This window comes from Myotis brandtii, unplaced genomic scaffold (genome assembly GCF_000412655.1).
Source record: "Myotis brandtii unplaced genomic scaffold, ASM41265v1 scaffold454, whole genome shotgun sequence".
Classification (NCBI taxonomy): Eukaryota; Metazoa; Chordata; class Mammalia; order Chiroptera; family Vespertilionidae; genus Myotis; species Myotis brandtii.
Window position 1 is genome coordinate 1,509,931 of NW_005367354.1, and position 15,193 is coordinate 1,525,123.

The following is a 15,193-nucleotide window of genomic DNA, read 5'->3' on the forward strand; positions in this document are numbered from 1 at the left end:
GGGTGATGGTCAGAGGGAAGGGGTGGTGCTCAGAGGGAAGGGGTGATGCTCAGAGGGAAGGGGTGATACTCAGTGGGAAGGGGTGATGCTGAGAAGGAAGGCGTGATGCTCAGTGTGATGGGAAGATATCCCCAAAGGCTGGTGGTTATGGGCTGAGTTGTGTTCCCCGAATTTATATGTTGAAGTCCTAACACCCAGTACCTCAGAATGTAGCTGTATTTGGCCTTTAAACATCTAATTAAAATGAGGTCATATGGGTAGACCCTAGTCCAACATGACTGGTGTCCTTATACGAAAATAAAATTGAGACACCAGGAGGGACACACAGAGGAAACACCACGTGAGGAGGGAGAAGACGGCCATCTGCAAGCCAAGGAGAGAGGCCGCAGGATGCATCCACCCTGCCGACACCTCGATCTGACTTCTAGCTCCCAGAACTGTGAGGAAACAGATTTCTGCTGTGTGAGCCCCCAACTGCGGTATGTTTTAAAGCAGCCCTTGCACACTCGTACACGGGGTTAAACTCTAGGTATCTTTCCACCAACAGCCAACCCATCACAGGGACAGGGACCAGCCCCTGGCGCCAGGATGCAGAACAGGGCTTCTCGAGGCCCTGACGGAGGGCAGTGTGGGGACCCTCTGTGGGCTTTCTTTCATTTTCAACTTCCCACACATTTCTGTCTACCCTGCCCACTGCTAGCTTGTGCACCTAGAAGAGTGCCCGCCAAACAACAGTACTTAATAAATTCAGGGGTGGACAAGGGTAGGCAATAATAGAACACAGAGTTCTATTATTATTAATTTATTTATCATTGCATTACTTATTATTATTAACCTACTTTTGCCACCCCTGTATTTGATGACTGAATGAAATGTAATATTAAAAACACGATTCCCATCTGCCCAAATCTTCAAGTGAAAGTGATGCCCTACATCCTGCTGGTCACTCCTGGCACACTTCATTCACTCATTCAACGTGCGCTCCCTAACGCCGCGGGTGCCAGCGCTGTGCGCTCAAGGAACCGCCCGCAGCGAGAGGCGCAGAGGATGGAGGAGCCTGGGCTGGAGGGCTAGGCCGTCTGTCTGGTCAGCCACGTACTGGCTACAGGGTGTGGGGCTCCCTCTACACTCTGGTCAATGGGAAGGAAATAAGAACCCCAGGCGTGAGTGCTTCTCGGGGCTGCGACTCAAATCAAATGAGATAACGGATGGGCAGCCGCTTGGAAACACTGTCAGGCGGAGCTGGTCACTGCTGTGCTCCCAGGGCCAGACCACGGGAGGCCCTCAAATAGTCATTACATTGAACACGCCCTGGGTCACACTCCTCTGTGCTAGGAGTGCAGAGAGGCTCTGCTTTTGGAATTCTGTAACACAAGCTCCTTAAGCCCCCAGGCACCCCCCTCGGGTCCCACACCACCACGTCGGCATCGGCTCCCGGGATGATGCGGCCCTTGCGGGGATACAGGTTGAGGATCTTCGCCGCGTTGGAGCTGGTGACGGCCACAAAGCGGTTCTCATCCATCTTTCCTCCGACCTGGAACATTGCAGAATGTCAAGTGGACCCGGCCTGGGTGCGCCTCCCACCCCAGGCACCCCTGGCTCTGGCCTGTGGCCTTCGAGTCGGTCAGAACAATGGTGCTGAGGCGGACAACACCACGGGCACCATTGCAGGTGACCAACCGGCTCGGCTGGGTTCCAGGCACTCGCTCACTTCTCTCTCCTTCATCCGGCATCAGTGAGTGGGCCCTTGTTCCAAGCGGCTGCGTCCCTGGTGGAAATCTACCCCCTGATTGTAAACCCAGCTCTGCTCGGGGGCCCACCAGGGACGAGTCAGGAGCCTCCCTCATCCACAGAGGGTCATGTGTTCTGGGCTCCGGACAAGCATCTTCTTACCCCACCTACCCACCCAGGACAGCACCACGGACTCTCTTCAAAGAAGATTCCCGAGTCCTGGGTCCTCCCTGAGCTGGCGCTTAGTCTTGAGGACGCCAGACCTCCTGGGGCTCAGACTCTCCTGCATCTAGTCCCGTGATGGCGAGCCTATGACATGCATGTCAGAGGTGACACGCGAACTCATTTTTTTGGTTGATTTTTCTTTGTTAAATGGCATTTAAATATATAAAATAAATATCAAAAATATAAGTCTTTGTTTTACTATGGTTGCAAATATCAAAACATTTCTATATGTGACACGGCACCAGAGTGAAGTTAGGGTTTTTCAAAATGCTGACACGCCGAGCTCAAAAGGTTCGCCATCACTGATTCTAGTCTGTGATAGGGCAAGACCAATCACACACATTCTTCACGGGCAGATCCGTTAGGTGGTCTTCTAACAAGTCCCAGTCCCTCTCTTTATGGAAAAGTAACTGAACAAAATATACCAAGAGCCTTAACACGCTCACATCCCTTGGCCCAGAAATCCTCTTCTAGGGAATCACTAGCAATGCGGACACACACTCATGAACAAGGGGTTCTCTGCAGCCCCATTTTTCAGTGCAAGAACCTGAAACAGCCGGAAGTTTCAAACATCAAGAAAGGATGAGCTGAAGTATGGTACTTCCACTGGAGAAAACATTTAGCCATGAAAAAAGATGTCTTTAAAGAACTTTTACAGATATAGGAACACACTCAAGATATGTTCTATGAAAAACAAGGAATGAATCTAATTATTAAAATAATGTACAGTACATCATAGAACCAGGAGGAAACATGCTAAAATATTAAGTTTAATTTCTTGGTGTAGAATTATGGGAGACATTTTTTTCTAATACTCTTCTGTATTTTTCAAATTTCTATACTAGGCTACTACCTTTCTGATCAGGAAAAAAAAATCTGTTTGGTTCTGTTTTTGAGTGGAACAGGAGCTGTGGTTGATCCGGCCCTCCTCAGGGTGAAACTCCTACTTAGACCAGAGTGGGGAAGGGCCCCCCAAGAACCTACCACGCCTCTCTCCCAGATGACGCTCATGCGGTCCTGCACGCCGCTCACTCCATGCGGGATCTTGGTGAAGTCCTCCTTGCCCATAGCCTTCTGCTTTGTGGTGAAAGGCCGGTGGTCTGATGCCACAATGTTCAGAGTATCACTGGGCAGAGAGAAAGACGTGACCAATAAAGGGAAGGGGGCCAGGGTCCCAGAGGGTGGTGACATGTGCAGGGAAAAGTGTTGCTTAAGAACCAGGCAAAGCTGCTTTCAGTCTCAGCTCTGCTACTCAGTAGCTGTCTGACCTCTGACGAGTTACTTAAACTGTGAGAACCTCAGTTTACTCATCTGCAGAATGGGAATAGGTGCTGAGTGTGGCAGACCATCATGGTCACAGGAGACATCGAGAGTCTCTGGGGTGCTGACTTTTAAGAGTTAAGATAGTGGGAGGAGAAAAATGACACGTAAGAGTTTAGCTGAAGTAGAGGGTGGAGGCAGTTTTACTACCATGGCACCATATGCAAACCCCCTCTCATCTCCTTCCTCAACCCCCACCAGTCCCTGCTGGCCACAAGCATGTGCTTGGTAGAGCACACAAGTTCAACATCCAGCCTCACAAAGAACTCAAGCCATAGCCTTCCCTGGATGTGGGGGCTCTGATGGCTCAGAGGAGAAAAAGGGGACAAGACAGAAGATCAGGTTGTCTTAATAAGCCAGCAATGGCAGGCAAGTCAACTGGTTCACCATCACTGCCATCCATGGCCATCTCCTCCTGAGCCAGCTGAGAACTCGGGGCAGAGACGACAGCGAGAGAGTACATATGGTGGCAAGCTGTCATCCTGAGGGAGGCAGAGAGCTGGCCCTTGTTCAGAGATCTCTGCAGGCCTCAGAGATGGTGAGGGCAGAGGAGAGAGAATGCCTATGTCACCCAGGCCAGGGCGACCTCAGGGGAAACATCCTAGGCGGGCAGGGAGGGGCCTGAATGGAGCATGGGGGTCACGTGGGAGAGGGGACAACTGCCGGGACCACACACTGGGGACCCGAGAGCCTCATTTTACTTGTGGGAGACACCACAGCTTTGTGCACGTGGACCCTCTAAGATGCCCGCTTAAGAAGGGGATTCTGGGGGCAGAGAAAAGTTATTTCCCTGTGAGGAGGCATATGCTTAAGGCTCTCAGCCGTTCCGGGTCGGGTGCATAGAGGGCTTTCTCCGCTGGGGTCTGGGGGCTCATCAGTCACAGCTCTTGCCAAATGACTGATACCCTCGGCCAGATCCACAGGGAGATGGATGACTTAGCTCTGGAGAAGGTCACAAAAGCAAAACCATCCTTTGAGCACAATGCAATCAAACTAGGTCAGACCTGGGGCCACTACGCCATCACCTTAAGGACCTACAGATTCCTGGAATGGCACTGAGTCAAAGACATGAGATGGGGCTGCGAGGGTCCGGCTAACAGGTCTTACTTGGCCAGCAGGCTCATGAGGTAGGTGGAGGTGTTGGTGTCTAGCCTCAGGGGAGGCACTGTGACGTAGGCGGCAGCATGGGACCAGTCCTGGTGGTAGTAGTGCAGGCCTGTCAGCGTGGCATGCGCAGTGGTGGTCTCGGCCAGCACCACCCTCCCTGGAAGAAGGAGAAGGGTCAAGCCATAACCAGGAAGCCAGGGAACCTGAGCGATCATTCGTCTGGGCCTCTCATTTGACAGGTGATGGAGGTGAAGTCAGAGAGGAAGGGACTTGCCTAAGCTCACTTGATATTTGAGAGCACAGCTGGGTTCAAGGCCAGAGTGCTCCCGATCCCCACGTTGGCTGTTCCCCTTGCAAACTGGCTGCGGGCAAGGGGAACAGAAGGGCAAAGTCAACGGGGCGGGGGGGAGGCAGCACTGATGGCGCATCAAGGAGCACACGTTGGCTGGAGCATGGGTGCTACAGGGAGGATGAAGGGCTGTGAATGCCACGCTAAGGGGCAGTCCAGACTTTTTTGCCCTTGCTCCTGATTTATACCCCGTTTCCAGGACCTCGCTGGCACCCCGAGCCTGGCGGGCACTATAAGCAAGTACAGAGTCTTCAGGTGTTGCCAGTTGCTCAGCAACAGGAGTCACAACAGGTGCCCAGGGCTCATTCACAGGTTCCAGGCGGCCACAGGGGAAGTTGGGCCCCCACACTGTTACTTCTCTAAGGACATCCCAGGCATCCCCTGAAATGCCCATTGGAACCGGTCCAGGATTTCATGTTGGTTACCAAGGCAACTAATAAAATCCAAGAAGTCAAAAAGATGCCAATTAATGAGTCAACTGAAAACTTGAAAATGTTGCCCGACCCAGAGAGGTGACAGATACCTCTGTAGAGCTGTTAGGCATATAGATGTGCAGAGGAACTGTGATTCTAATGGACTGAGCGAGGCTAGCACGGGTGCGTCTGGGGAAGACGGGTGGAGAAGAGGAAGGGCAGGCGCAGGCCGGGCCTCAGGAGCTGGGGCCACGGAGTGAATGGACCTGGTGGGCCCCCTGTGGCACCAATCCTACCACACGTGCTCTGACCATCCAGCTCAAGGACTCACCTTGCATCTTAGCAGCTGCGATAACATCACCGGCCGAGATGCTGGACACGTTGACCAGGTAGATCGGACAGTGAGTCTAAACATGGAAACGTGGTGGAAGGACAGCATCAACCCCACAAACCTAACAAGCACCAGCATCACCTCCCCCCGCCCGCCCCCCCCCGCCCCCCCCATCACCCCGGCCAAATCAAACCCTGGCCCTGGCCCCTACCCTGCATCGCTCAGCCCCACCCTCAGGTGCTGGTCTGACGCTGGGAATGCAGGCCTGGCAGCCAGGATGCAAGCTGCAGGGGAAATGCATGAAGCAGAGAGGGGCAGGCAGCACCCTGAGCCAGAGCCCAACAGGGGGACGTGGGGCTAGATTCAAGAGCTGAACCTCACATTTTCTACCAACCGACAAAAGGCTACTTATAACTTAAAACAAGGGTCTGTAGGAATAACCATGTCCATTCAGTGTTGGGGCCCTGTGAGCCAGGCATGATGCTGGCCCCCAGGACAGAACAGCACTCCACTGTCCAGGCTGGTTTCTGACCCCAGAGTCGAGAATGGACTTGGGACGGCTGCAGGGGGTGTGGGTCTACTTACCCTGTTTGCAATGGTGATGACTCGGTGAGTGGCTTCAGCTTCCAGCTGTTAGAAACAAAGGGCAGGAAGGAAACAAGCTTCACCATCTCTCCCAAGCAAGCCCACCTCCTAGCAAGGGCGCTGGAGTGTCTGACACAGAGCCAGGGGGGCAACTGCACCCACAGGCTGGCCTGGGGCAAGCCCTGGGCAGGGCACCGGGCTCCAACCACCTCTGCTCACCCTGAGAGAATCCTAGGACTCGGTAGGCGCATCCTTGCTGGATGCTACTCAGGCCTTAATGAAAAGGCAATGAAACAAAAGCGAACGAAAGCCTGGAGTTGCATCTCTCCCTGTTTCCTGGTGTATTCTCTCCACAGCAGCAAAGGAGCGACACGGATCGATTTCACGCTGGAAATTAGCCTAGATCAGCGTTTCTGAACGCCAGTACTATTGACATTTTGGGCTGGAGAAGTCTTTGTGGTGGGGAGGTGTCTGGGGTCGGTAGGATCTTTAGCGGCATCCCTTGCCTCTACCTACTAGATGCCGGTAGCGCCCCACTGTTCCGCTGATATAATAAAAAATATCTCTAGCCCGGCCGGTGAGGCTCAGCAGTTGAGTGTGGACCCAGGAACCAAGAGGTCGCAGGTTCAATTCATGGTCAGGGCACATGCCCAGATTGTGGGCTCGATCCCCAGTAAGGGTTCGTGCAGGAGGCAGCCAATCGATGATGTTCCTTTCACATCGATGTTTCTATCTCTCTATCCTTCTCCCTTCCTCTCTCTCTAAAAATCAATAAAAACATTTAAAAAACCAACTCTTTTTTTAAAAAAAGCCTCTAGACATTGCCAAGTGTCTGCTGGGGAGAAAAATTGCCCTTGGTGTAGACCCTTTTGGCCAACAGACGAGGACGATGATAAATTTTGCTATTGCTATGACCGCAGTCAAAGCTTTGCCCTTCCCCTCGGGTAACTCAACCACGTCCACTCCTGTGCTCCCCACTCGCCCTGGTTCTCACAGGCACAGTGCTCACTTGGCTGCATCTGGTGCATCTTTCTTGACTGATTCTTAGGTGTCAAAATGGGAGCTATGTTCAAGGACTCGGACAGACAGGGACAGCCCCCGGGGAGGAGTAAGGTGGGACCCCTCCCCCAAGCTGACCCACGAGGGCCGACTTTGTTCCTGTCTGATGGGAGGACTATCACGCCCTGCCTCCAGCGCCTCCTCCCTCAAGGCCTCCTCATCGATCCCTCATGGACATCCAACTGCCACTCCGCACTTAAGGCTTTGAAGAAATGGAAAACAGCTTTCCCCTCACAAAGGGTCAGGGATGTCTGAACAGGGTCATAGGGCAAGAAGGCGTTATCTGTCTAATGCGGTCCCTCTGGAGCAGAATTCTTTACCCAGGGACCCTGGGGGATTTGAATTGACGTCCTGCAAAACTATACACGGGCAAGACCAGAGGGCAGAAGAGCAGGGCTCTGAATTAGCATCTCAGCGAGCAGTGAGGTGGCCTCTCGTTTCGGTGGGAAGGGTCCAACGTTTTCCTCACAGACTCAAGGGGATCCATCCCCAAATGCTGAGTCAGCGCCGTCTAGCCTGAAATTTCTTCTAACATCTGAAGAAGCACACCTTTTCCGTCTCTTTTCTCTCCCGATTCAATTTTGAGTCAAGCAACCCCCGGTGCTCACATTGTCTCCCGCGGATCCTTGAAATCAGAATCAATTGAAGCCAAGCCGGCCTCAGCCGGGGTGTGTGTGTGTGTGTGTGTGTGTGTGAAGCTGCCCCGTGGACCTTCGCCCACGGAGAAAGTGCTACCACACAGCTCACATTTACTGGTGCCTGCGAATCTCGGGGCAGAAGCTGACCAAGGGCACGCAGGAGTCTTCCTCACCTCTTCTGGACGGCTGATCTCAATTCCTTCTGGGCCCGTGATACCCAAATCTAGCGCCTCCTTAGCACCCTGAAAAGGAGCAAAAGAAAGAACACTGAGAGAATCACGGAGACACCAAACAACACTGGGCCCAAGGGGCAGTAAACGATGCCAGACACGCCACTCTGATAGGCCTGCTCCCCTGCTCACTCCTGTAAATCCATCTTCTGCAGAGCGCAGAGTAGGGCTCCCTTCCGGGAGGGCTCTCCGCTGTCTCACTTCGTAATAATTGAAAATATCTTTTCCTCTTAAAAATACTAGAGGGCAAGCCTGGGACACCAGAGACAAGCACTATTGATCTGAACATCAGAATTTCCCTGCTGGAAATCTCACCAAAATATTTCTTAGCGCTGCTCCAGATTTCTTTGCTACACTGGAATTTTAATACAGTGTTAGAATGAAGACATCATTTAAGACTCAGAAACCCTTCTGGACGATAAAGAGAGATTTGTTTTTCACAGATGGTAGGAAAGTTTGAATTTTCTGACAAAGATTTGTCATCGGGGGTGTTACCATCTCACACTTTCTTCTACACCTTGTTTCATCTGAACCTTGTGGGACAGAGGTGGGTGGTCAGGAATCCACCTGAGGACTGGCGCCCTGGCCCCCGCCCCCGCCCCCGCCCCCGCCAGGCTCTACTGCCTTGCCTCGGCCACGAGCTCCCCGTTTTCAGCATGGACGCGGGCGATCGCCCCGATGTCTCTGCAAGCGTGCAGCACTTGGTACAGCTCACTGTCCCGGAGCATGTACAAGTCCTTGTAGGTCATGAACATCTGGAACGAGTTGACGCCCTTCTCTCTCACCAGTGTCTCCATTTCTGCTTTCACCTGGAGAGCAAAATGCAAAGGCAATGCCAAGTGAGGACAGATGCTCAAGAGGCTGCCTGGCCGGTGCTGGCCCGGCACGGAGGAGCTGTGGCTCAGTCAGTGGAGTCACCATAGGACCACTCGCAGCCTTGCAGTATCTCCCTTTCCTCCCACCTCCCAGGCTGCTGTGAGGTCCCACAAGCAAATGGATGAAGATGTGTATTGAATATTGTCAAGCATGACACAAATATAGGGACTATCTTGTTACCTCCTAGGCATGTTTCTCCTAGCACATAGGCTGTTCTGTGTTTCTGACTTCAAATCAGCCTTATTGGTAAACACACTAATACCTTTTACTCCTCTGGCCTAGTCCCCTTAACCCAAAAAAGGTGTTAAAAGAAGGCACAGAATTTGGAGGGGGGAAAAAAAAGGCACAGTAATGCTAAAAATCCAGAGACCCTAAGGTAAATCTAATTTAGGTACAAAGCTATGTGAATAAGGAGATTCACCCCAACATTATTTATATTAGGAAAAAATGGAACACGGGTCTGATGAGAGGAAAGTAAGTTGAGTTTTACTTATTTGACAGAATAAATAAATAATCGATGGTCACCTACATCGATGGTCACGAAGATCGTGCAGGCAAACAGAAAATGCTCACGCTTAAGCAAAAGAGTTACCAGGTAAAAAGCGTGTATGAAAAAAAGACTGGAAGAAAAGAAGCTAAACAAATAGTGATTGTGCTGGGGTGACCAGATTATGAGCTTTCTTTCTTTTCTAATTTTAAAATCTATAGTTGGAAATCACATTTGAGTATAAGAAAAACGAGTTTAAAATTCTAGATGCAGGGAAGTTCCCGCGACCTCTGGGATGGCTGCTCTGACCTCAGAGTTGCTGAGCACTGACTGTACCCGCTATTCCAGGCCAACGCTGGGAGGGGCGACGGAGGAAGCTTTTGGCATTTGGGGGAGTAACGATGGTGGTGGGAGGGGTGTCCCACACCTGCGGGCGAGTTCCACACCCCAGCTGCCCCCCACCAAGTGGCCCCTCTGCCTAAAAGGGCATTTCCTCTTCTTTGGGGAGGCCACTGTTACCTTGGGTGCCCACCAGGTGATCCCCACGTGGAGGGCGTAGTCACAGCAGACCTTGGGGTCGGCCAGCCCCCGGCACTTCTCGTAGGCTTCCACGAGGGAGGTCTCCTTGTCAGGCAGGACGTGGCCCATGACCATGGTGGTCCCTCCAACCAGCGCTGCCTGAGGAAGATGGGAAAAGCAGTCTCATCACTTCTCTTCCCGCACCCACGTCTCCGACACGGGGAGGCACGGGGTCCTCGGGAGGGCATCCCGGACAACCACAGACCCTACCTCCCAAGAGGCTGTGAGGCCCGCAGGCAGAATGCTTGGGGAGCTGTGAGCTGCCTGAAGGCGCAGGGGCCAGCGTGGAACCATCCTTACCGTGGATCCAGCACACAAACCTGCTTCTTCCTCAGCCAACCCGTTTCCCAATGAGAAGACCCACCACACAATTTTTGGCCCACTTGAATACACAGATGACACAACCAAATATCGATAGATAATATATGATATGATATAATACAGATGATGATCCAATGTTTGTAATATTTATTAATGTAGCTGTACCTACCTATTTAAACCATAATAAATAAAACGTTAATTTGGGTATATGGCTTTGTTTTACTCTCTCACATTGCTATTCAAAGTTTTCACATGCTTCTTCAACATCGGGGCCTTTGTCTTCAGTTTTCCATGCACACGAACTTCATTCCCCTCTCTCTGTTTGAGACAGAGCACTTCTTAGGTCCCTGTATGAATTATCAGTGAAAAATGGTCCAGCTCATCATCTCCACAACATACCACTTGAAAGAGAAATCTTAAAAAGCCTCACTTGCAACCACAAAGCATAGTTCCAGGAATAATGACTAAATCCGTATTAAAGTTCTCCCCGTTCCCTATCCCTCCTCCCCCAACACACCTTTTTTAAAAACCAAATTTGGTCAGGCGAGTTCCACAAGTTCTAAAACCAGTACTGACCAAAGTCTGTTCCAGGCTAATGTGCTGTTCTCAAACAAAACTTGATTAAAATGAAAATAGTTGAGACAGGATCTTGTGAGAGATTTTGTGAGAACTCTGACGATGTAAGGCGACTCTCCTTTTTCTGGTGGTAAAAAGTCCTTCCACGTGGGTCCTTGTTCCCCACCCCTCCTCCCACAACACACCTTTTAAAAAAACCAAATTTGGTCAGGCGAGTTCCACGAGCTTCTAAAACCAGTACTGACCAAAGTCTGTTCCAGGCTAATGTGCTGTTCTCAAACAAAACTTGATTAAAATGAAAATAGTTGAGACAGGATCTTGTGAGAGATTTTGTGAGAACTCTGACGATGTAAGGCGACTCTCCTTTTTCTGGTGGTAAAAAGTCCTTCCACGTGGGTCCTCACAGTGATTTGGAGTCAGACCCAAGGTCCGGCCCCCACGCTGCCACCTCCCGGCTGGACAACCTCAGCCAGGCGACCGAGCCTCTCTGAGATGCGGATTCTTTTCCTACATGCGGGGGGATAGCTTCCTTCCTGGGTAGCTGTGAAAGTCAACGGAACCCTCACTTACAAAATGGGCTTGTAAAGTCTTGTCCTAATGTGTGTGTGTAATCGTTCAGAATAGCTGTTTGTCTTCTGTAGGGGAAAAAACAGCACAAGGAAATAGTCTTAATGATTCATGCTTCCCTATTCAGCTAAATCCTGGATCACAAAGCAGAAATATCGCTGGGGAGTAAGGACCCCCCAAAAATCAGTTCAGTGGCCAAACAACAATTAGAATGAGGATTCTTGCAACATTGATTTTCCATGCTGATTCTGCCCGGCGTGTGGTCTGGGGAATCTCAGGGGTCGGACTTCTTGCACAGCTTACAGCGGCCGACAGAGGGCGCAGTTCAGCGGCGCACACGGAGGAGGAGGACCGGTGACGGGGGCGGCGGGAAGCGGAGAGAAGGCAGAGCGGCAGATTGCGGCGCTACTCGCTGGCTTCTCTTTCCGATTTGCTGGCTTGTGCCAGGCTGATTCATCCTCGTAGCAGGTGGCTGTACTCTATGCATTTCCCCGCTGAAATGCTTTTCTTGCTTTTACACATGGACATGGAGGTGTCAGATCATTGTTTCATTTTCTGTGGTTTCAGATTGCTTTCTTCGCCCCCCCTCCCTCCCACTGCACCCCAGTATGATGGTGGCCTTGGGTAGAAAAGGGGGAACCTGGAAACGGGAGTGTGATAAGAATGTTCTTAAAATCTGTGGGCACTGGAGCAAGAGGGGAAAAGGAGGTCCACGTACCAAATCTAAGGTACAGATTTAGCCAACAACCGTCACACAGAAACAGTACATCCTCCTACTCCCACAAGCATATTGTCATAATGACCACGAAGGCCAGGCCTGATTTTAGAATTCTCAGAGACCTTGCATTTCTGAGCTACACTGTAGGGGGCGTTGGCCTTGAGCCTTGAGCCTCTGTGCTTGCCCCAGCCCACACCCCCTGGCCCATGCATGATTCATCCTGCAGCCCACAGGTCTACCAGTAAGCTCTGCTCACCCCCTGCAAATCAGGCCCTTGGCCCTAGCCGTGCACATGGTGGTGGTCTGGCCCCCAGGAGGACAGACTCAGGCTGTGGTCTAGGGGTGGGATAGTGGGCTCTGGGCAGACATGGCCCCTATTGCCTGGTCTAAGGATGATCACTGAAAGGTTCTGGAAGGAGGTGGGAGCATCGGGTGGTGGCCTGACTTTCCCGCTTACTGTGGTAACCCAGGGCACCCGTGTGCCTGCTCTGCACCTCACGCTCGGGGGCCCGGAGAGGATCACAGGGGGCTGGAGAGTGTTTACAAGCTGGGAGGGCGCACATAAATATCTGCAATAATTATTCCTGCTGTTACTCAGGCCTCAAAATAAGAGTTTAATGGAATCAGCAAATACTCCCCCAGCTGCAGGTTGGAGCACTTGTTTCCTCTCAGGCAAGAGACACAGAGCTGGCTCTTGAAATATGCACAGTTCCTACCCCCGGGCTGATGCTGACAAGCGCAGTCTCCACGGGAATGTGATATCACAGATGTGACAGACTCTTGTACTGTCATCCCCCCAGAACAGCCGTGCAGAAATCAACAGCCGAGCACCACCCAGTCTTCTTCCTCGGGCTTTCAAAAGGATTATGTTTATGAACATACGACGGTTGCATGTTCACAACTGTTTTTATGCAAAAATGGTGTTGGCTAAGCAAGCTGTGGAGCTTCAATGGCAGTCAATAGAAACGATGCTCACGGAGGCCAAGTCATCACATGGGAAAAGGAGGATGTCATAATGAGTGAAAAAGGCAGAATTCAGTGTGCATCCAAGATGCTTGGAACTCTGCTTAAACACACACACACACACACACACACACCCACAAAGCTAAAAAAAAAATGGAAGGAAATACACCAAAAGATTAACCATGACCATTTTTAGGCGAGAAGATTCTGAGTAATTAATTTCTAATTTTCTGAATTTTATTTAATAGAATACATTACTTTTATAATATATATTTTAAAATAAGTTTAGAGGAAGCTAAAACTATTTAAAATTTAGTTAACCATACGTATATGTTTTAAATATTTTCTTTTAAATGAAATGTTTTAACATACAGTAAAAGTATAGAAAATAGTACACTACATACCTATAAACCCACTAGTTAAATACTAGTATAAGAGGTTAACATTTTTGCTCTATTTACCTTACATGCTTTTTAATAAAAAAGTGAAATGAAATATTCTCAATATAACTGAAGCCCTCCGTCCTACTCCCATGCCTCTCCCCTGAGGTTGATAAAAATTTCCCCATTCCTGTTTTTATGTTTTAAAATTAAATGCTTTTAATTTGTTTTATAAATTTTAAAATATATACAAATAATATCGTATTGCCCCTATCCGTTTGCAACTTGCTTTTTAAATTCAACACCATTGAAAATTTATTTATGTAGATTTATTTCATTCATTTTAATTCATCGTATGAGCACCCCTCCAGGTGTGTACTCATTTCCGAGTTCCTGACGTTTGCTGCTCCACACGTGGCTGGAGCATCCTCAAGTTCACTTGAGTGGTCCCTGGATTCAGGGTATGTTGCCAGGAAGTGGAATAGCAGCTTCATGACAGTGAACTTCTCCGATTACTCCAGACACGGCCATGGAACAGGTAACTAACTCACTAGAGCCTCCTGGAGTCTGGTGGCTGACCAGAAGTGCCCATTCACCAACCCAAGGCGGTATTGTTTATTTATTTTTTTAAAAAATATATTTTATTAATTTTTTACAGAGAGGAAGGGAGAGCGATAGAGAGAAACATCGATCAGCTGCCTCCTGCACATCCCCCACTGGGGATGTGCCTGCAACCCAGGTACATGCCCTTGACTGGATTTGAACCTGGGACCCTTCAGTCCGCAGGCCGATGCTCTATCCACTGAGCCAAACCGGTTAGGGCGCTTCCAGGCTGCTTCAGTGCTGACCCCCACCTCATCCTCTGCTGGAGTCTCCCCAACACCTTCCATCAAATACCCATTTTCTTCGAAAAACACAAATAAACAAACACACTGGACCTCCACTGACCCCCAAGCTTTTCTCCGGGGCATCTGAGTGATCAGTCCCCTGGGCCATCCTTTCTGTCTGTCTCGCTACATACGGTTCTCCAGCGTTTTCCTGACCCATCATGTGCAGCCCGTTGAGCTCATCCCGCAGCGGGCTGGTTTTCTCCAGGTTGTACATTTGCAATTCACTGCACCCCTAAGCTTCCTTTCACTGTCCTCTCGTAGGGTGCGCAGCCTCCGCTACATCATCGAGGACACGGTCCTGACCTCACGATGCTCTCACTCTAAGCACCACCGTTCCTAAAACTCACCCTTCACTCTTTGAACTTTCTACGGAGGAAACAGGCAACATTCAATCCACAATGCACTTTGGGAAAGGGACATCTCCCCACACCTACTCTCCCTGTCATTTAAAGGCACATTATATATTTAAAGGCAAGAATAGAACAGTGAGGAGAACTGCACTTTAAGGCAGGCAGATTTAGGGTTAAATCCCAGCTCCGTCACTTACTTGCTGCAAGACCTTGGGCAAGCTATTTAATCTTCATTTCCTGACTTGTAAAGTGGGATAATAACATATCCCTCACAGGGTTACTATGAGAATTAAAGAGGATAATGCATGGAAAGCCCCTCACATAGTAGGAGCCCAAGAAATCGTAGTGATTTATAATACTATGATAACATAGTTAATAAATAAGCATAATTTGTAGGTAGCACTAATGTACCATCTATTATGTGTATCAAATGCTCCAGACCAAGCATGTCAAACTTGTGGCCCGCGGGCCGCATGTGGCCCACAATGAATATTTTTG

The 15,193-nt window shown here is 50.2% G+C and overlaps 1 protein-coding gene across 1 annotated transcript in view; it reads right to left on the bottom strand.

The window, feature by feature from the left end:
* Window positions 1-15,193, bottom strand: part of DPYSL5 (dihydropyrimidinase-like 5) — a 58,700-nt gene that overhangs the window by 5,909 nt on the left and 37,598 nt on the right. The window contains exons 3-10 of the mRNA XM_014546645.1: window positions 9,871-10,029; window positions 8,618-8,797; window positions 7,932-8,000; window positions 6,062-6,106; window positions 5,477-5,552; window positions 4,384-4,540; window positions 2,941-3,082; window positions 1,399-1,534 (exon numbers count right to left, since the gene is read on the bottom strand). Of these exons, the coding sequence (XP_014402131.1) occupies window positions 1,399-1,534; window positions 2,941-3,082; window positions 4,384-4,540; window positions 5,477-5,552; window positions 6,062-6,106; window positions 7,932-8,000; window positions 8,618-8,797; window positions 9,871-10,029 (964 nt within the window). The remainder of the gene's footprint in view (window positions 1-1,398; window positions 1,535-2,940; window positions 3,083-4,383; window positions 4,541-5,476; window positions 5,553-6,061; window positions 6,107-7,931; window positions 8,001-8,617; window positions 8,798-9,870; window positions 10,030-15,193) is intronic.